The 23,126-nt window shown below is 44.1% G+C and overlaps 1 protein-coding gene across 3 annotated transcripts in view; it reads right to left on the bottom strand.

The window, feature by feature from the left end:
- The window catches only part of hipk2 (homeodomain interacting protein kinase 2), a 72,340-nt gene extending 65,859 nt beyond the window's left edge, over positions 1–6,481 (bottom strand). For 2 of the 3 annotated variants that reach the window (XM_056416060.1, XM_056416061.1), the window contains exon 1: positions 5,915–6,481. In XM_056416060.1, coding sequence (XP_056272035.1) covers positions 5,915–5,933 — 19 coding nt within the window. In that variant the 5' untranslated portion in view covers positions 5,934–6,481. The remainder of the gene's footprint in view (positions 1–5,914) is intronic. The other variant, XM_056416059.1, reaches the window with a different exon arrangement.
- Between the last annotated feature and the right edge of the window lie 16,645 nt (positions 6,482–23,126).

The following is a 23,126-nucleotide window of genomic DNA, read 5'->3' as shown; positions in this document are numbered from 1 at the left end:
TTTCTCACTCCGAGCTTTGTGTAATAAAGACGTTTAGGATCTTTTGTTGAAAGGCTGTGAGTGTGGTAGCTGCCCTCACCATTCGGCTGTAGTGCCTTTCATCATCTGTTGTATTTGCACCAAATTCAAGGATTTGTTGAATTTGTATTTTCGACCAGCTCGGAGGCGAGTGCGTGTGTATTGTGACGCTTCAAGCTGAAAGGCCCAAATAGCCGGTGGTAAATACAGCCGGCAGCGGCAGTTCTCTTCCAGAGGGCGTGATGTCAAATGGACTGGTATGGGGGTATACACTATCACAAACAATAGGATTAAGACCCGGGACAATGTGTGCCACAAACAAGCTGGTGGTTTGGTTTGGGGGGTTAGTGATGGCAATAAGACAACCAGTGGGGGCGGGATGAGAGGGGGGGGATTGGGGGGGTGGGGGGCATGAATAGGGAGAACAAGAAAGCTACAGTAGTTAGACATCTTCTCAAGCCAGCCTCTAATTACACACACACACACACACATTCACGGGGCTTCCAATCTGGCCATCAGGCTGTTGCTGAAGTGTCACATGGGCACCATGTGTGCTGGCCAATGGCCTCTCGGCTTATCAACAAACAGAATGGGATGGAAGGACAGATAAGAGATGAATGTGGGGGTGGGGAGGGGAAACGCGGTGGGGGTGGGGCTGGGGGTGGGGATTGGAGACCTCATTGGCGAATGATTGCAAAGTGAGCAAGCGATATATATAGGTTTATATTCTGTAATGCAATTAAAAACAAAATGTTCATGCAAACAAATAAAAACAAAAATCACATGAAATATCAAGCCTTTTATTCTTTTGATATTTTTTACAAATTCTTTTTTAAGAAGAAAACTCAATTATCTATCACTAAATATATCTCTAAAAATAAAGTATACTACAAAAAAAAATATCAATAAAAAAAATAATAAATGAAATTACTAAAACACTGAAAAAATGTTTGATTTGTTTTGTTTTGTTTTTTTTTTTTTTTTTTTTTTGGTCTTTTTTTCTCTGTTTTTTTTTTTTTTAGATAGATTTTTTTTTTTTTAAGTTAATTTCATAATCAGCAATATTAAAGAATAAAAATATTTATTTTCAATTGTGTGTAATGAACAAAGAATGACATTTTTGTTTTTTTAATTGCATTACAGAAAATAAAGAACTTTATCACAATATTCTAATTTTCTGAGACAGTCCTGTATATATGGAACATGCTTGTGCTGCACTGTGCACAGTGACTCACTTACATATACTGTCTATATATATATATATTTATATAGAAAAATAAATAAAAAGTGACACTCTCAGCATATAAAGTGCCCTTTATGCTAAAGGAATCCCGGCGTAATTATTGCTCAGCAGGCCCAAGTTAACAAAAGGCCTCATTCACCCTGTGCCCTGTCGAGAAGCAGTAAAAGTGAACCTTTGTTTGAACCGTGGCTCTCAGAGCAGATCAAAGCAATGTGTCATAAGGTGCAGAGACTCAGCACGTTTTAGCAGATGCTACACTCATCCTCACTGGAGACCGATTATTACATGACTCTCTTCCGCTGGTCCTCAAATACAAGACGGTGGACATTTTTTCCTCTGTACCCAGTGAGAACAAGGTTTCCAAAACCTGAAGTCATCATACACATGAATGTCTACCTTTGCATTTAACCCATCCGGAGTATTTAGGAGCTGCTGTGAAGCGGCCGGGGAGCAACTTTAGGGTTCAGTGACCCCCTCATGCATGGCTGGGGATTGAACTGGCAACATCGTGATTAAAGGACAACCTTGCTCTCTCAGTTCACGGAGTTGCGTGCCATCATTTTAAATGCGGATATCGCATATTTTCAACTTAAATTCATAAGTACATTACCGGCCAGAGAGCAGAGCAACTTTAAGATGCCTGCCACACTAGTTCCATTACTTAACGGAGCCTGGAGTCAGAGCCAAAGGCAGCTGTTCCACACAAGCTGATGCCATACACAGTGTGAAACAACAGAGCAGGGAGAAAAAGGGCCTTCACACATGCATGACAACCAACACGGAAATGCCTTGTGTAAGCAGTCGGCAGGGTTGAGGCTCCATCCCAACCAGCCTCCCCCCTTCGATAAAAAACAACTCATGTCAGCAATTGATGTGGTCTCCCGCTTCAAGGGCTGCGGAGCCCGGCTTTCCGAGTTGTTTCCGAGAGAGGTCTGAAACATATGGCAGAAGCACTAAAACAGGAGGCTTACTGACTGAAGAGAAAATGAGAATGGCAAAGTCCCCTTGCATCTCAATTGAATTTCCTCCGAGCTAAGAGAAAGAGGAAGGAAAAAAAGAGCCGGAAGAATGATGTGCTGGGTACTGGAGGTGCTCTTACTCCAGAGAAATGTACTAAAAAAGACCATATGAAAAGTTGAGCCTGTTGAAATAGCCAGAGGTATCATGCTCATATTCAAGGCTTGGCCTCCTGTGTCAGACTGGCCTCTACTAACCTGTCATTTCAGTTCAGGCTGACATCCCCCCCCCCTTCATCTGTTTTCAAAACCTTCAGATCACACCTGTGAACTATTTCAGCACATCAGAGCACTCACATATTCCCTTGTCTTCAACTGAGAGCTACACCCACACACACACACACACACACACACACACACACACACACACATACGCACACACACACACGACTCATCTCACACAAAACACACATTCTATCTCCCTCCAAAGCTTCGGCTTCTTCTACTAAATGCTTCAACAAATCAATAGCACAAAGAATCCCAGAACACCGGCTTTCTCTTCCTTATCAAATAGGAAGCTTTGAATAATGCAAAAGCGATACTTGCAAAGACAGTTTATCCATTTTCATAACCCTTTCTGAGCAAACCGCCTTCCAAACAAGTCACGGGGTGACGCATCAGGTCAACAAACGGATCAAAACGGCCGCTGAGTGACAGCGAAAAAACCCGAGATAAACACTCTCGATGGCACCGACAAGGATTGACACCTCCAGCACAGGATCTGAGTGATGACGGCTCCTTCCTGTGCGCTATTTAAAATAGCGCCCCATCTCTTTTCAACTGTTTAGCTAACCTCCCTCCCCAGGCCTCTCTCTTTCTTCGCCGTGGACGGTGAAGAGCTAAACACACCACCCTGCTTGTCATAACAGTCAGGAAGAGAGACCCTCCTCGGCTCCCCCGACTCTGCCACCGGGGCGCGGCCCCCGAAGGCCCCACGGGGCTCTTCCTGCAATTCTAACCAAAATTAGAAAAAAGAAAAAGAAAAAAAAAGCTGCAACCTTGGAGACTAAGCCTTGAGCCGGAGCCCGTGAGGAAGATATCAATCAAGCGGGTCCAAACAAGCGCGAGGGGGAGAGCGGAGGGGGGGGGAGTTGAGGGCAGTTGCTGAGAAAGTCTGTCCTTCGGCCCTCAGAGGAGTAATTTCCCTTCAGACAAGGCCTGGTGCATGGAAGCCACGAGGATATTCAAAGCCGCATGAACACAGAATGGCCGCGTCGATGGACGCGACAGGAATCGGCCTGTGATGCTGTCGCGCCTGTCACCGCTATCATCATCGTCGTCATCATCGTCATCAGCAGCAGCCTCTGAGTCATACTTTGTCCAAATTTTCCAGGCGTGAATGACTGAATCCTCTCTGGAATCGTCGTGGTTGACCTGTGAGAGGCAGATCTGCAAATGAAGCTGCCTCCCCGCCTGGTGCCCAGCCGTCTGATCCTCCTGCAGGCCGGCCATTCAAATGGGCTAAACCACATGTGTGCGTGCGCATGTACGCAGAGACAGACAAATGCTCACAACACCAATATCCAGCCAGGGAAGAAGGCCGGCAGGGTTTTTGGGCGGTGTGTGAACATTTGCTTTTCCACAGCCGGGGGCTGCCGGACCTGCTCCGTTCATCAGACATCAATCAAGGTGTCAGTTTGGGTTATGAGACCGGGTTCCCAGGGTGTCCAGGCCGCTGCTCTGCCTGCCAGCAGGCCCGCCTGATGGCTTTCGGTCTGGGCCAAGACGGAGCAAAGGCAAACACGTATATATATATATATATATATATATATATAAAAAAAGAAGAAGACGAAGACGAAGAAAAAGAAAAGAGGAAAAAGGACACAACAATGACCACTACAAGCTTCATAAACACGCCTGGACAAAATTCTCCACTGGCGCTCTCAAACTATCACAGGAAATAATGCATCGTATAGATTTAAGTTATCAATCGACCCGGTTTAAAGGGTGAATGATCACCATAGTTTCCGCCCCCAAACCCCCCCCCCCCCCTCCCCGTTGGCCTCAGTCATTTCCATGACTGCTCTGCATAACAGGCTCCTCCAACACTGAGGAGGACAGGCAAGGTAATTAATTCTCCCTGCCGCCTCTTTTCTCTTCCCTTCTCCTCTCCGTGGCGAAGGGGAAAAGCCGGGGAATGCAATTTACTCTAATTACCTTTTGCATAGCAGTCTCATTTCAACTTTCCTTTTCATGTTGAGACGCCGAGACGATGCCTGGGAACTTCAACACCCCCTCAGGAAAGACCCTACAATATCAGAGTAGTTTGCAGCAACCTCATTGTTGTTCATGAACCTGTATCTTCTATAGCAGCCTCATACAGGACCTAAATATCTATATTAGAGCCCACTTTTGTACGAACGCTTTCTTTAACGTCACTTTAAAACGTGTAATATTACTTTTTAATAGTTATTTTTTCTCAATGGTAGTTATGGACATAAGAAAATGAGTTCCCTTTAACACCAGCAGAGGGACCACAGAGCAGACATGAGGATGTCAAACATGAGGCTGCTGGGAAATAAATATTGGAAACATCAAGGGTCATCATTTGCTTTGTGCAGCAGCTTCTGATGAGCATGTCAAAGGTCATCTATCGTATTGTATGAGAGAAGAGCATCGCCACAGGCCACAGTCACTACAAGTATCATAGAGAAACTAAAGCAACATGGCACATTACATTCAATGAAACCGTGTTGTAGTTACGCCACTGACGTGTCATAGTATTTAATGTATTGGCACTAATAATGTTGTTGCAGTTGTACCACATCCACACACTCCGGGTCGCGCACGGGGCCGCGTGCACTGTTATATGTATAACCCTCCTTGCAATGACATTGCAAAGCAAACACACAGTTTATATGTGACTACGTCTCTCAGATTGAAAGAGGGGGGAAACACAAGCCCGTGTGACAGCACACAGTTCAGAGAAGCATGCGGTAGCCTCGTCTCAATTGGATTAGTCACAGCGTACTGCAGCGAACAGACGCTGTGTTTGGTTTCCGGGAGAGAGAGAGAGAGAGAGAGAGAGAACAAATACAAAAATAACCCCCAACCAGAAAAAACACGAAAACAAACATTTCAATCGATTCACAGAGCGGCTGAACCTAAAGTCATTCTCAATGCTGGCGTGAAATAATTGGACATGGAAAGAGCCGAGAGAGTGACACCGAGGCGAGACTCGCACCGATCCGTCTCGCGACCTTCTTCCATCCCATCTCGGAGCGGAGCGATCGTTTGTACCGGGAACCAGCACGAGGACAACACACACACACACACAACATGTACAACACGCAGACAGACGGGCTGATATGTGACACACACACACGCGCTTTATTTGACCTTATTGCCGGAGGGGCTTTCGCTGCCTGATCAGCGCTATTTTTAACGGACCCGGCGCACGGTGGCCGCTCCATCGGAGTCGATTTACTCTTTAACTGTGACCAGCAGCACTAACCCACCTTGACAGCCGCGAGATCACACAATGCAAATAGCCCGCAGCTCTGTGTTTGTGCGTATTTGGCATAAATACGCATCTCTGTTGACGCAATCGTATTCACAATTGATACAGTAGGTGACAGACGGATGGGGGGGGGGGGGGGGAGAGAGAAAACAGCACATAGTCAAACGCGCCGCTTACCTTCGTATACAGGGGCCATCGGTGCAAGGGTTTCTGTTATTCATGGCAAAAAGATAAAGCGAGATCTCTGTTCAAAACTCATTGAAAATCTGCCATCTTGAAACACACTGATGAGAGAGAGTGAGAGGGGGGGGGGGGAGAGAGAGAGAGAGAGAGTCGCCGCGGTCTCCTGCATTACTGGCCCAGTTCATTAGTGAAGGAAACGCTCATAATTCATATCCAGACGTTTTTTTTCTTCTTTCTTCTTCTGGTCTTCTTCTTCCTCTTCTTCTTTTTTAAAACGTAGCATCCGACGCGAGGGGAGCGGCGGAGGAGATGGGCTGTGCAGTCCCAAAGCCACCTGCGGTTGTGTTCCGGGAGGCTCCGATGATGAGCCGCGGGGACGGGCTCCACTTCAGCTCCGGTGCGACATGTCTGTGGACTGTCGAGTCGCTGCAAAAGTTGCGCTGGTCAGAGCGCAGCGAGTTGTTCAGTCAGAGAGTCGAGCACCGAGCGAGTCGATGAGGCGACGATCAGATACTACGATGTGCATTATTATCATCAGCCTCCGAACAACATAACAGAATAATAGGGATCATTCATAGCAATTTGTGTAGCTTTTAATAAGAGGGGGAAAAAGAGAAGAATATGAAAAGAGCTTTAGTATAAACCATTTACGACTCGATAAGGCACCTTTTTTTTCCTTTAACACCTTTTCACACACACAGGCAGTTCAAAGTGATTCAAGGCGAATAAACACATGTTAGAACAACATTTAAAATAAAGATGCAAGAAAAAGAAAATAGTCTTACGTAATAAAAGTAGTTATAGAGCACTAATAATACTATACGCCCATCTAGCCTATTACTAATTATACTGTATGTCAAGCTTTTTACTATTTTTATTTCCATTTTTTGGAGGTCGTTTGTTTTCTCCATGCTCCTTTTTAATTATGTAATGTTAAATATTATTGCTTATATTTTTTGTTGGATGCCATAGATTGAAAAAATAACATGTGATGTAATGTGATAGTGGTACTCCTATAACTGCCACTACTAATAGCCTACAACAATATATAATGATCATACAAATTGTGATAACAATAAATGTTTTAAAAAAAAAGATACTTTAAGAAAAGATAAAAAATCACGGAAGCAGACTATACTGTTACATGGTATAGTTATTTGGACATGATGCCACTGGTACAGCTGTCCACTTTATTCACAGCCATGCAAAGTGCATCTGGGTCGGATGACTCTGCGGGTGATTTGTCATGTCTGCGCGAGGCTGAAGCGCTCCGACAGGAGGCTACAGTATGACGACATGAGGGTTGCACAGAATGAACTGGAGCGGAATCGGATTACAAAGGCTCACACAAATGTGAGTAATCTGTCATTTACCAGCGACCCAAAAATGCACTCACAGCAATATGCCCACCAAACCTCTAAACGAGAAATGTCGATTTGGACACGTGGGGTGTTGTTAATGGAGCAGAGCATTAGAGCAGAGCTACTGCACCCTATATAACCAAAGTACATAGCCTGAAAATACATTTTAAAGCTATACATGTCTCAGTAAAAGGGTTTGATCTCGCCCCTGTTGGACTAAAAAATCATACATTCAATCAAAAAGTGACATGTCTCACTGTGAACAACCAATCAGGAATGCTCTATCTTCAGCAGATGATGTCCATGTTCTATAAACCACCCAGCTTGACAACGAGTTGTGCAATTACTCATTCAGTTTAAGTATGTCACAGGGGCTTCAGCCTGCACACACATCACGGAGAGCTGACCACTGCAGGTTTGAGTGGTGATGAAACTGCAGGACAGGACATCTAATCAGGTCTCAGAAGCCCACAGGGTGTGTAAACCTGTATTTATTTGGCCTTTAAACACCCAAGTAATGCAACGCTCCCATCAGCAGTGTATTGTTTATTCATGCTACTTCCTCAACAAAAGCCATGAGCATGTTAAAGGGAACAACTGTTTACAATGTTGCGGTGAACAGCTCATCATGGAAAGCATGCCGAGCATGTGAGACACGACTAAATACAGCGTGGAGGCTTATTCATGATTGAGAAGATATACCGGATATACAGGATGAACTACAAAACAATATAAATCATATGATATCATATAATACATTGTTTTTAGGTTCATTATTATAATTGTATAGGTTTGAATTGCCAGTTTCACTCAGTCTTCAGCATAAACAGACCAACAGGTTGTGCAGGGTTGTAGTGTGGATTTGGACAAGAAGGAAAACATGCATTTAAACATACGGGGCCCTCCACAGGACAATCAGCACATTAAAAAACCCAGAAATAGAATAATCATACAAATCATTCAGTATAGATCTGATTTATTGTGTATCTGTGGTATGGCTATCGTGCCTTTTAGTACAATTATAAAAATGCCACATTGAAGCAGTCAGGTATTTATTCTTCCCCCTTTCCCGTAAATTTCATCTAAGCCTTCAAACCCATTGCTTTAAAGATTTATGATCCATTGTTATTTTTTACCATTCATTCTTATCAATAATATTTGTAAGGATTCTCAATGTGGTGACACAGCTTTGGACTGTTTTATTAATTAAACAACATATTTAGAGATACAAAATCTATGCAAACATCCTCAACATGTTCATGATAGTCGCTCATTGACGAGGATGTAGTTCTGCAAAAAGCATTTCTCAACTGATATGATTCACCTTTCACTTCCCAACAAGTGTTTTATGTGAAACTGGGGACTTCTATAACATAATAATAATTTCTGACTGCTTGTATTGCTTTCCCGAACTAAGTTTTTAACTCTTAAAATGTTACCATTACAGAAAAGAATGAACACGGTGTGAAACCCATGCTACGGCAACACATTTGGGCCAATTGGTAAAAAAATAGAATAAATCCGAACACTATTTTCCCCTGAAGTTTCATTAGAGTCTCGTCAGGGCTGTTGAAGACATTGTGTGTGACAGATGATAATATGTCGAACAAACACACTGACAGACAGACAGATGGTCAGCAGCAATTACAATGGATTAATGCATCTCCCCTCCCCAAGGTCACCTTGTAGGACAAATACGACTCACAGGGACAGAACTACAAATCCCAATGAGTGATGACAACACACAGGTTGATATGGTGTGTGTGGATACTACTACTCAACAGTAAATCTGGAAGAATAATGAATATCAAGCAGTGGGAGAGTGACTGTGAATGCTAGCCAGAGATAACCAGAATAATTTCCTATCAACCAAAGGTTAATAAAAAATACATATAATTAGATTGTAGGAATAAAGTCACAGTCGTGTTCCTGCCAGTAGTGCAGGATTTGCAATTATAATACGGCCCCCACTATTAGCAACTGGTTCTCCACCCAAAGACAATCTCTCTTACTATCATCCTGTTCCTCTTTCCTGTGCCACTTCTCTGTACAACGCACACAAAAAACACTTTAAGTGCAATGTTTTAATTGACAATAAACTGCTATTAGGTACCAAAGACATACACGGCCGATATAATTAAAACCAGTGTGTTGATAGAGACTTACAGCATCTATTTACGGACTCCTGCTGAGCTTCGGCTGCTCCTAGATTTGCATCTCAGCCGCGACGTGTCGGGGTGATGCCAAGAAAATAGGGGCTATTTAATAGGTTACGTAGTAATGCTGTTGTGACATTTTTTGGGTCATATTTTGAAACAATAGTATCAGAGATCTGTTTGTAAATTTTTTTGAAAGTTATACATTGTTAATTATATTTCTGTTCTCATTCCCATGTGGATGGATGGCACCTATACCGCCTATGCCACAGGCGGAATTAGAGGACGCACACACTTTACCACAGGGCCTGAGTTTAGACAGAAGCTACGTCTGGTACGTGTGTGGTTGTGTCGAGGGTACACAACAAGTTGCCTGAACTTTCGTGAGACTTCAAACACAATATGAAGATAAATATTTATGCTCTCTTATTACACCGCCGTTGCCTATGCTGTACTTGAGCTTCATATACTGTTGGCCCCCACTCTTTCATTATCTCCTAATGCCTCGTACTTGTTCAGGTGTATCTTATATCCAAAAGTGAGTTACTGAAGTGGTCCTATATAAATAAATATCTCTTCACATCTCTCATTATGTTTATTTGGACTGCATGTGTACTCTTTTGAAAATCCGGTTTAGGGGAAGTCAAGGAACCCAAACATCATGTGTTTTCACTCCGCCCCTCCTGCAGTTGTGGAAAACATGCTCAGTTGTTATTGACCTCTGACCTCTTTCCTAGCACCGAAATAGCCTCTGTGCTGATTCAGACCCCTAAGTGCTGTACTCAACTGGTTTGTCCCGCAGGCCCAATTATTACCTCATCCATGTTATAATCAGGGGTTGTTTCTTGGTTCGCTGACATGGACGACATCATTGTCTACCAAATTGACATTTCCATGGGAAAATTACTTTTACCCGGTTTGTTTAAAGGGGGGAAGAAAAACGCCTGAATTACCACCTCAAAAAACCCTGTTTGGTACATGGCCGAACCGATCTGTTTGTATGTGTAACATCACAACGTCATATTTGAGTAACATTTGTAAGTTAATGATTTTAAGAGGTAATTACTGTAGGTTATAAAACATCCACTCAGAAAAACTGCAGGCCTAAAATCTGAAGTCTAACTTTTATTAATGTCTGCATGTTATCGGTTTTCTTGTCAACTGATGTTTGAGCGGTACGCCACAGTGGTCATGAACATGTCTCAGCTTTAGTATTACAAGACTGGCGCTGGAGTGCTCAATGACAATGAGGCGACATTATGAATTCAGTACAAATGTACCATATGCCAGAGTGTGCGTGAAACCATCTAAAACATCAAGACAATAAAAACATGTCTACCTGAGTTGTGAAATAAATGACACCGCTCCGACACAAACGCTTTCTTTTTTTTCGTTTGTGCAAAAGCCTTTTTGTGTTTTTTGTTGTTATGCTCGAGTGCAATGTTTCTTCCTGCCTTTAGTTAGACTGCTGGTTTACCAAGCATCTCGGCAGAGTAAACTGAATTCAGATTTGTCTGACAATGATTTTGGCGTTGAGTACCTTTTTGATTGAGCTACGGCATTTCTTCAACGACAAACGAGCCGCGTGAATTACAACCCAAAGCTGTAAATGATTGTCCCATATGCTGCACACGCACCGAGGCATGCGGTTCTGTTTCCAACAATCAAGCAATTTGTCACGCCTTATAAAATCTAGAGCACATTGACTCGCTTCTCGCTCTCTTTTGTATATTTTTGAGTGTTCAGCAATATGCTTCTCAAAACCTTCTCCTTGTGTTGCAACGTCCGGTCTCGTGTCTCTCTGCACTGCCGCGTCTTCATCACAGTGTCACTGAGGAGGGGACGGACACGGCCTCCCGGGGGTCACAGTGGAATAATTGACAGCCTGGTTGCCATGGAAACCAATCAACTAATCTGCATGAGACGAATCACTGACAAATCACGGTCCAAAGAGATGTTGCCAGGAGAAGAAAGTAGCACTTACCGTCTTTATTTCAAGTGCTGAGAGGTTTGCTTCTTCGATATGAAACACGCTGTGACTAACGCACTTCAAATATAACAGCTGAGTCATCACAATCATTAGAGTGGCAAAATGTTGAGACATCTGATTTGTTTTGCTTCACATCCTGATTTTCTTCTTTTTTTCATCCAGATGTCATCGAGCTGCAGTCTGTGTCGTGTCGTTCACATGTGTGTGCGACAACGTTCTCGTGCTAATCCCTTTCCGTCTTCTGTCATAATAAAGTGATGGTTGTGTGACACGGAGGGGCGTTTCCTCCATTATGGCGGCCGTCATTGATTTTTAAATGAATTCCATGTCTTACCTTTCTGGAAAGGAAATAATATCGGTCTTGAGCTCACTGACAAAAGTAACAGCAACCAAGACCGACTAAAAGTGGTTTCTGCTCTTCCTTATGGTCTGAGTTGGATTTTAATGAGCACTGCAGGTCAGATGCTGTTTAAATCACATCCCTGATGCTGGTGGACCAGACACAACCAGTTTAACTACCATGTGCTTGTCAGAATACTTCATGTGACTTCATTACAAGGCGATGTTGTGGAAATCCCACTCAACGACAAAACGCATTGCTACAGAGTCATTACACTGATTTGTACACATGAAGGTGAGTTAAGCTACCGCTCAGTGTGCGAAGCCGTGGTGTAACTGTGGCTCTGGGGGAGCTTTCTAACGGACTTGAGACTTCAAAACTTTGACAGAGAGCCTACAATATATTCTGAAGGCATTGAATTTAAAAGATGAAGGCATTCATAGGGCAGCGAGGTCTAATATACCCCATTAGGCTATTTAATGTCTATAATAGCACACTTGAAATCCATTATTTCTGTGAGATGGGACCCAAAGAACATAACGTCACTGTCCCATCACAGCCGTTGTCCAACCAATTAAACCCAGGCCAGCAAAAAAAAAGTGCAGCAAATACAAATGGAGAATCCCTCCGTACCGCTCATGGGCCTCCGTCCCAGTGCACAATATGTATTCACTCTGCACATCGTGTTTGTTTAACCCTATTTCACCTATCTGGCTTTGACCCCTGCAAATGAAATTGAACCTCTGCCAGCAGGAGTTTGAAATGTCAGACAGAGGGGAATTATTTAGGGTTTTAAATCTAAAATGTCAGCGTGGACTGACCAAAACCAACACCACTATATCTGTGGAAAATTCTTACCAAAGATAACAAGTTTTTTACTTTCTCTTTCCACTTTGATGTAGCCCAACATTGCACGATTGATGACACAACGGGCTTTCTTTCTCTCTGAGCACGATATTGTGCTCCAATAAACCTCATTTGCAAGCAGAGTGCCTGCCATGTATGGTGTACCTTGAAGAGACGCACCAGGTTTCAGCTCATCTATTGTGGGACGAACATTAACCACTCAAGATGGACCACTTTTCCTTCAGTTGGCGAGCTGCAGTGTGCAGAGTGAGTGCTTTTCATCCAACTTACACCACGACTGAAGGTGGTGTTTTTATGTCTCTTTGGCCCTGTTATTAAGTGTGAAAATACACACAGGCACACATTGCGGGCTCAGGTACACATATGCATGGACAGAAAGAGGGAAAAAAGTCCAGAATATGTAAATTTCTGTGGAAGTATTCAATATAAGTAACTAATCAATATAAAATAAGATGTTCACGCTATAGGAGATGGACTGGAGATGAACTTAAGAGCTTGTGTTGTTGAAAGCAGCCGTGCACCCAAAATTATAAATGACAGGGTTCAGGGAAGTCGAAGTCCAGAGACAAATAGAGCATTACGCCCACACTTCAACTTCACTCCTCAGCAAAACAAACTAAAGGTTGTGTCCTTGAAACACAGCCTGTCAGTGGTTTCTCAAGTGCTATAGGCCTGTGCATTAATGTTCCTTTCCTGTCTGACATGCTGAGCAGCACAGGCCGTGCAAGCCCTGGGAAATCTAAAAGCCTTGTTTTAGCAGAAAGGATGTCTCTCCTTTTCCATTTCGTTGAGATGAATGCTCTTACGATCCACACGCCAAAGCCACCAAATAATGAATTAATGATCGCTATCTTGGATTGGCTTGAATGCCGAGCTAAAGCAGTTTAGCTCACGCATACAAACAGAAGAGGTAAGGGCGCGTTTCCTCCCACTGAGGCTGTGGGTTCAGCAGAGTGCTCCGCAGTGCTCCAGGCAGACTGGGTTTCACACTGCTCCACTGGGCAGAGTTGAACCTCCAGTGAACTCCCCCACGGTGAAGGCAGAGCAGCGACTGATCGACTGATCGACTGACCCCAGCTCTTGCAGCCCCAGACAGACACAGTCAGGTTTCGTTGGCGGTTGCAGCTCCGATGTCTTCTTTGGAGATCACGGGTTAGAGTGACACCTGCTGGAGTCGGCAGAAAAAAGGGAATGGGCACATTTGTTTTGGGAATGTATCATCCTTGAAACCAAACCTCAATGTGTGGAACACACTTGCAGTACTAGCCAGCTACTGGGGCACTGAAAACCTCACATACTACATATCCTCCTGATCTACAGAGCGATAGAGAGCCGTTTGTTGCTCAGGGCAGTGTATGCTCACACTTAGTCCTCATAATAAGGAAGCTGATAGCATGATGAATGGCGTCTGAAATACAACGCCTCATGGCATTACCACCACTACAATCCTGCTCTCCTCTCCTCGCTGCTATAACGTGCTCTAATGGTAACTAATCACTTAAGCTCTGCAGTAGGCTGTGTAACATGAAGCAGGTCCATTTAGGGTCCCATGGTGCGAGTGGAACTAATGACATATACTCGGATGATCTCACAATCAGAGAGCATCAACCTGTTCCCCTTAATCCGAACGTCTTCTTTTGCTTATGGGCAGAGTGAGTCACGGTTCAGGAAGACGAAGGTGAAGCTCAACTTTCTTTCAGGGAATGAGTTGCATTAGTTATCGTCAGAGTAGTTAAAGAGTTGCAAAGTGATGTTTTGGGAGAATGAACCACCAGAGCTCTCGAAGTTTAAATGAGATCGTTTCATCGTCTGCAGACGACGTGACAAAGATTCTCCAACTGATAAAGTTACAAAACATGACCTTGCAGTAGCTATGAGCAAGAGAACTCTTCTTGTTTTTTCCAGAGGACAGATAGGATGCTTATCCCGCCGGGGACAAGCAGCCGGGTGCCTCTGCAGTGCAACTGCCGAGTCGTCCTTGTGGTGTCCAGACGCTCAATGTCCTGTCCAGATTGTTCCGGGATGTTGGAGAGGAGCTCCGAGATCCATATGTTCTGTTCCACATGGCTATCTGGACTCTTCAGATCACATCCAAACCAATGTGTTGCATTAGAGCTGGCGGGAGCCGCCGCCTGTGGGGGATTCGGTCTATAAATCACGGCCGAGTTACTTATTGAAATCAGCAGCGGGTTTGTGCCGAGATATTCTCCTGCAAATCTGAATCGATTGGTTGCTGACGTGAGTTGTGTTGTGAGTTGTGTTGTCTGCCGATCTGCAGGAGGGTTTCATTTATGGGGACAACACTGTGGGTTTCTCTATGTGTGTGTGTGTGTGTGTGTGTGTGAGTTTCATACATGGAACACACATAAGGGTACATAGGGCACAACCAGGTGAGATACAGATCAGATTGCTCACTCTTTTCATAATGCAATTCAAATAGGAGTTGCTCTCAGGTGGCAATAAGGAAGTCGGTCACCCACTTCAAAATCCTCACATCATACCGGATGTGTATTTAAAATGTACTTTATAGGAAAAAGAAGGTTTTTATATTCTACAAAAGATGCATCACATAGTTAAGGCAATAACATCTTTAGGTGGATATAAGTGAAGGCAAATCTTTAAAATTCTCGTTCTCATTTCAACTTAAACACCATTTATGAGTTAAAAGGAGATTTAAGTATTTCCTCACATACAATGTAGCTTTGTATGATTCGCGGGCACTGGGATAACTATTGAGGAAATCAGTGATAACTATTTTTCATCATCAGTCAATCATGTAGTATGTCATGTTTATTTTTTATAACATAATGATGTTTCCTGAATGACAATCATCTTATCTGTACTTTTAATAGTTTTCTTCTAAATTAACTTTTTGTTCTACTGCCAATAGAACGAGCAGGAAATACCAGCCAACTTCACCCCCGTGAATTAATTCCAACATCATATGAGCAGAATGCGTTTTGGGAAAACTGATACAGTCGAATACAAAATCTGACGCTACACGTTTCAAATGCCGACTTTTTTAAATTGAACTTTAGCAAGGTTTTCCTGCATGTCAACACAATTATTGAGCCACTTATTTAGGGTTCACATCAAATTGATGGTTAAATAATTACAAAAGTGCCAAAGGCAAGCAGCCCTCGCAGTGTTCTTTCTTTATTGGCGCTTAAAGTTGCCATTTAACATGAACAGTAGCGACAAATACTCTGCTGTGTGTTATCGACATGCTTCATACAACCAGCAGGCTAATAATCAAGGAATTGTTTTGGAATAATTTGGACACCTTGAGTACTTTTAACTCATGACTCCCTTTACTTTGCATGCGTCGTCTTGTTTTCAGACACAGTCGGGAAGAGACCGACAAGGCCGACATGTTTCTCAATCTAAGCTCCAGCTTCTTGTTTCACATCTGAAATCAAATGAATCACGACAACCTGGTAGAGCTGTTGTTTGCACCACATCTGTCGGTAACAAAACCTCTGCTCCTGCATACACATGAGTTCCTCCGTGCATCTGTTTGTCCAGTCAGTGTGCTATAAAGAGGAGGAGCTACTCGTCTTCACAGCCTCTGGTATGGTCAGGGTTCCTCTCGGCTCTCAAAGGGTGCAGCTTGCACTAAAGTGTCAATAGACTCCGTGGATCATAAAACAACCAACAGCTTGCACCCGTCTCACATTCTCGCGCACACAAAGCCAGGTGTGTGGATCCCTGAGATAGAGGACATGAGACGGCTCTGCTGACCAGGCCGCCCCATTGACCTTCCACCCTCTGCATGCAGCTTGACTTGTGTTAATTGGGGCTCAGTGGATGGCTCCCATCTATCACGGCGCCTAATCATTCCACTGCACACAACTCCTTTGCTATTTGCTATTTCCTTGATGAGCAAATGGCCTGACGACACTTGATCATTAAACTATCAGAGCTCGTGGATCCATTTCCAACCAGAAGAAGATTATTTTCCGAGTATCGTAGAGGTGAAAGCACATCCACTGACCTTCTTTTGACATTTTCAGTTGTGTCCACTGTCAGAGAAATGGACATAAATACCGATAGCACTGATAATCCCATCGATGCCACAGCGTGGAGTTTAATAGATAACATCTCACTCCACGACGGCCTGATAAACCACTGGAACTAAAGAGTTAGATTGTGGCTCGCAACATACAGTGTTCAATGTACCAGTTCAGTTCAGAATAGGCCATTCAAACTGCATTACTATACTGTAGCGCTCCATTCGTAGCAATAAATACATCAAACGTGTGTCGGTAGATGGTGACTAGCATCAACAGCCACACTTTACATTATAAAATGAACAACATGTCAAAGTGAAGAACAGCCTATTATCAGTTCACTCTATTCCTGACTTTCTCTAGCCGTCCCTCTCAATACGTCTCTCTTTGAAAGACGTACGGCGATCAAAAGATAGATGCTCACTGCCTCCTAGCAACAGGATGACACTCAGCCCCCCCCCCCCCCTCCTCCAGAGAGCTCCTGTTAATTTCCACCCTCGATTCTGCCTTTTTTTTATTTTTTATGACCACGCTGACGTCAAAGGCCTCTGTTATTGTTTCCCGGGCCGCGCTTCCTGCCGAGGCCCAGAGGATAGCTGTCCTCTCCCCTCAGATTGCCGGTACCGAGTGTGCCGATAAGGTCGGCTCCGTGACAAGAAAGCCGCCCTCCCTGGCCGTAAATATACCTCTGTTGCTGTTGAGGTGGATGATGTGCTCGGTGGGGAGGGAATGCTCAGCGCTGTGTACGTGTTTGTTTGGGTTTGCTTGTGCTGGTGGGCAAGAGCACTCGAGACACAGGTAGGGGGTCTCCATGTGACTCACAGCGAGTGGAGAGGCGATGGATTAAGGGTCACATGCATCGTTTGTGTTGCTATAGGAAGGGAGGAAAGGCAGGCATGGCGTTTCTCACTCCGAACACCTGGCTGATGACGCAGTCGCCTCCTCGTGCTTCTGTGGAACATATGCCTTAATAAATCATAAGCATAACCTTTCTGTTTTTCCTCAAACGTTGTCCTCTGCCTTCTCCTGCCTGTTATCTCTTCCTCCGCTTCCCCCTCTCTTTAATGCGTTGTCGTCTGTCTCCTTTCTCTTGGAGGAAAAACATTCCCCCTTTTCTCCTGCCTCAGTGGTCCGTTTCTGTCTCGTGTTGTTTGCGGAGGCTCAATGGAGCGTCACTTACTGGCCCCTCGACAGATTCCAGACTACACACTGCAGCTGCGGCTACAGAATAGACGTTAGAGCTGGCACTGCGTTGCTCCAAATTACTCGCTCTGCTTTCAGTGTTTAAATAATGGTCTTAGCACAGAGTTAATGGCAATAGTGGGAGGCCAAGTGATGAACACACTGTTCTCGGTGCAAAGTGCTCCAGCTAGTGCAAGCTGAGGACGGCCCAGCTCCCCGGGTTAATAGGGACCGGGGAGTGATATGTTGTTTTAATGGAAATGAAGGCTACTTGAGGGAGGACATTACTGCGATTCTTCCATGTGTGACGTTTTGAAGAAGTGAATGTGGCCATTATTTCCTCCCATCGCTTTCTCTTGTTGCATCTTTGGGGGATGGGTATCAGAGGCACCGCGTTACAGTCAGCGGGGGCCCTTTTGTTCACGGCATCATCTCACATGCAAAAGGACAAAAAGCAGCGCGCGGGTCAATGTGCGCACGTGTTTCTCTCTTTCTTTCAGATTTCCCATTTTCTGTTTTGTCATTCTCTTTGAGAGACAGAAATAGACAACGTAGGAACATTCCTGTCGCCCGCGCCGCCTCTTGCGGTAAGAGATTGTTTCATTAGGGGAATATTCATGGGTGGGGAGCGCAGGCCCAGTTATTGATGCAGCTCATTGGCTTTTTGTGAGGCACAATGGGCTCTCTTGATTGATTGCGCTAGACGGCCGATGATGTGACACAGAGGAACGCCAGACATGTAGAACTATGAGCTATGGTCGGAGATAAACCTCCACTGACTGCACACGTTCAAACACACACACACACACACACACAGAGACACACACGAGCGCCTGAGCATACTGTTAAGAACAAGTCTCTTTCATCAAGACAGCTCTGTGACGGTAATGAACAACTTCTAGTCCTGTATGGGGAGGAAATTGGCCCTTTCTTAGAAAAAACTATGAATATTAACGCATGGCTAACGATTGAGTTCCAGCTGAGGTTCTCACTGGAGCCCCTGTAGGGTTTGATCACACACAGGACTGGGAGCACTGGTGTGGTGTCTGGGTGAGCGGGTTTTGGAACACGACTTTTACAGACCGGCCAAATCAGTCTGGTCTGTTCTGCTCCTGGGATCCAAAAAAGCTTATTAGGACTTAAATTATTTTCAATTTTGGAAGAGCAAGACCAGTGTTTGGTTTAGTTTTTCTTAATTTTTTGGAGGGATTGCGCAACCTGGCGCTAACCAGATTTGGTTATGGATTCTTTTGGCTTGTGACTCGGCTGTGCCGTAGCTTATTAATCAGAAGAGTGTCCTGCTCTCTCTGATAAGCCTGTGTCTTGTTTGTGTGTGTGTGTGTGTGTGTGTGTGTGTGTGTGTGTATTTGGTGTAACTGGGTTGCCACCAGCCAGGAAGTGGGAAGCGGGCCTGAGCTAATACAGACAATGCTCCACAGTACAAACACTGATGCACACACACTCACACATTGGTCCACTTGTGACCAGAAGCTGCGTTTCAAAGTGAGCGCCAGCAGCGCGGCGGCTCGTCCCTCAGCGCTCTCCCTCCAGAGTCTCTCCTTCCTCCGTCTCTCTTGCCCATCTGGACACATCCATTTATTCAGTGGGCCAATGTGGCAGATCTGATGCTGGCCTCGTCTTGCGACTGCTTCTGCTTTTTCCTGTCCGTGTGTGAGTGGATCATGTATGTTCACCATCTGGGGTTGCTTAGCCGGCCGTGCACAAATCAATGGTCATGTATTGATGCCGTTTTTACGAGGCACTTAACAATAAAAAAGCAATGAGCTACGACATGGATAATGCGGTGGGGCATCACAGGCATTGCAAAGCAATTATAACAGCTCTGCTCCTCTCTGTATGATTTACAGACATGCCGGCAGTCTTAAAAAGCTCTTTGATAACGACAGCATTTCCAGTAAGTGAAAGGAGGATTTAAAGAACTTTTTATTCCTTCGCTCATCCCACACTACCTCATATCCATTTTTAGGATTTAAATGATATGGAGATGAAGTGATATCATTAATAACCGGAGTGACTTTGCTTCTCCCTGGAGCCTGAAGTGCATTACACTCCGCCGGTGGGTGTGTAGGTGTTTTTTAAATTGTCACATATAACTCTTCACAGCCCATCAAAGCAGATAAAGTGCATGTTCACCACTAATAATCCTTCAACCCGGTGATCGCATGCTCGCGTGGAGGTTTTGATAATATAGTTTGTGGATGTGTCCACAGCTGGCCGACCTGCCGATCAAAATGCCGGATTATTCATGAAGGGAAAGTGAAGAGAATTGCTGTCAACTGCGTGTAATTACACGGCACCTCAAATCAGCCTTATGTGGGCGACTAGACTACAAAACATGTCACATGACAGCGAGAAAACACCATTTGATTAAAATTCTGTCTGCACAATGATCATCAGTTTTAATCGCAGCATGCTTCCAAGTTTCACTATACTTATTGTCTCATATATTGTTATTCAAAAATAAACAAACTGGATTAACTTTTATATTCATCCTGATAACTGTGAATTAAACATGTTGTAATCGTGTCACCACTGTGGTGTGATTAGGTATTTCACAATATGCCTGACGATTGCTGGTTTGACCAAAACAAGGTGCACCGCCACTTTTGTCTTATGTCATTTCATCAATGCAGATTAACTCTGTTTCAGTGAGACAGTTGAACATAATTCATGGGGACAATATCAGGGAATTTTATCAGGCTTCTCGCACAATATTGTGAAGTAGGCCGCATGACTCAGCATCTTTTCCACAAGCAGCGGCTTTGAGGTTAAACGTCGGTTCAGAAGCCCATCGATATAACGCGGCTGTTAAAATGGTTTGAGTCTTCTTCTTAATGTGTTCAAATGCACTGCATGAACTCTGTCAGCAGCACAATCATCTATCCCGGGAGGAAGTGTGATTCATGATGATGATGATGAAGCTGTGGACTCTGGTCTCGGGTAATTGACATTAGTGATCGAAATGTGATCCGAAATTACTGGCCGGCTTTTAGGGGGAAAACCGGCCCTCCCTCCCTGAGCACTGATACACCGAAGGCCTGACGGAGGTTAGAGTTTCTTTCACAGGTTCTCTCACACGTCATGCAGCACTGTGCATGTGAGTCACAGATTCTGTGTTGAGAGGTGTTTATCAGGACGTGCGAGCAGTCTACTTTGTCAAGTATAGTTAAGTACCTTTCAGAAGCCAGTGAACTTAATGCATTGTCTGCTTCATTGAGGCTTATTGCATGCCCCCCACACACACACACACAGCGGATGGTATAACGGGGCTGGTCGCCTCTAACTGTATCTCATTTTCCACAGTTTTGAGCAACAGCGTGGCTCATTTGCCACATAAAGACTCCAGTGAACTGCAAAGACACATTTGGTCTGCTAAACCCCGAAAAATAATGTGCGAATGTCATCTTTAAAATCCTCGAGCAGCCAGTGATGGTGTAATCGAGGAGCCCTTCACACGATCCCTCATCAAAGAGACGCTGCCTGATTGCTGCCATGTATACGCAGGGTATCTTATACGAGCGCTTGATTTAATTACATTTACTGTGATGATGATTATTGTGATTACAATTTAAAGCTATCTGACTAAAAAGCTCTCAAACGCCCATTACGCAATGGCACACGACTAACATTTGGAAATGCTTTAAATCTTTGCTTCTTAAAAGGTATCATTCGGCGATGCACATTTTTGAAAGCTTTAGTCCAGGAGGTGGCTACTCTTCATTTATTTATTCTCCGAGGACAATTGTTACATCCACTCAGGCATAAATACACTGAGAGCCATTTTCCCATCAGACTCCATTAGACAGTGTAACCAACAGCTGGCATGTCTGTGCTCAGTCTGCTTTATATAGCCGCTGCATCCTGATCCCAATCTGATCAGACCTCAGCTGCAGTCAGAGAGAAAGACACTCTTATCAGCCGCGGCTTCTTCACCCACACCACTACACTACCGATGCTCACTTCTTCTTCTTCGCTTATACTCAAAAGTACAGATTACACAGTCATACATTGCACAATTGTATATCCCCCCCGCCCACGTTCCCTACTCAACTTCCTTCCCCCCAATTTCCCCCAACACAGAACAAATCGCACTGCCTCAATTGTCAAAAAGCTAATTACAGTATTAATAACTCAAGTATAGCCCAAAGTAAATATGGTGTAGGAGGATAGTAAGACAAACAGAAACAAGTAATGAGCCATTATTAATTCCCCTTCTTCCCCAAGGTCAGGAAGGGGGGAAACAACAACGGCGACAACATGAATAGATAGAACTGTCCAAGGCCAAAGAGATGTGTTATCAATCCAATGAGAGGGGATTCAATTGATCAAAGAATTGTATGATCGAACCACAAGTACATTTATATTTCTCAGGGTGTTCCCGCAGCGAGAACTTGATTTTCTCCAATTTTAAAAAAGAACAGCGGGTCATTTAACCACATGGAGGAGCTGGGAGGACGAGGTGACTTCCAGTGAAATAGGATTCTCCTTCATGCCAAGAGGGTTGAGAAAGAAAATGTGTATTTTTGTTTATTCATTAAAGTTAAAGTGTGATCTTCATTCCTCTGAACACCAAAGATGCACATCCAGGCGTTGGGTAAAATATTTAGATGAAGGACTCTGACTTTGAATATTGTATCCCAGTAATGTGTCAGTTGGGGGCCGGACCAGAAGATGTGTGAGATCTGCTGGTGAATTGTTTCATCTATTGCAGCTATCCTTTACATTTGAGTACATTTTTGAAAGTTTGGAGTTAGAGTCGTGCAGGCGATGCAATACCTTGAATTGTAGTACATTTAACTGTGCACACGAAGAGCTGTTGTTCCGATGGTCACTTCTCAAACACATCTGCCTCTTCGTCTGTCTCTCTTCATTGTGTATGTTGTCATGATCAGCTCATTGTAACTTTGTAATCTTTCTCTCTTTCCCTCCCTCCTCCACTAGCCCATCCTCTATCTCCTCTTCCTCTCCATGTCTCCAGAGTCTCTCCATGCCTCTTTTCTCTCCTTTCGCGTGAGTATCCATGATACAGCTTCCCTCACCTCCCATGTGTTATATTATACTTACCCTTCACTGATGTAGTACTTAAAAATAAGAAACATTAAAAGGTCAAACCTTTATGCTCTTTTTTTTTGTCGTAGAACTCAATACTCATGTGGAGATGTAACTGTGTCGGGTCTTTCTCATCAGACCTGCATGCATGCACTCGGATCCAAGCACCTGACCCAACCTTCAACTTAAGGTGCACCTGTCGAAGCAGTCGTTAGTGTATTTATTACCAA

This window comes from Pseudoliparis swirei, chromosome 6 (assembly GCF_029220125.1).
Source record: "Pseudoliparis swirei isolate HS2019 ecotype Mariana Trench chromosome 6, NWPU_hadal_v1, whole genome shotgun sequence".
Lineage (NCBI taxonomy): Eukaryota > Metazoa > Chordata > Actinopteri > Perciformes > Liparidae > Pseudoliparis > Pseudoliparis swirei.
This window is presented reverse-complemented; position numbering and strand designations above follow the sequence as displayed.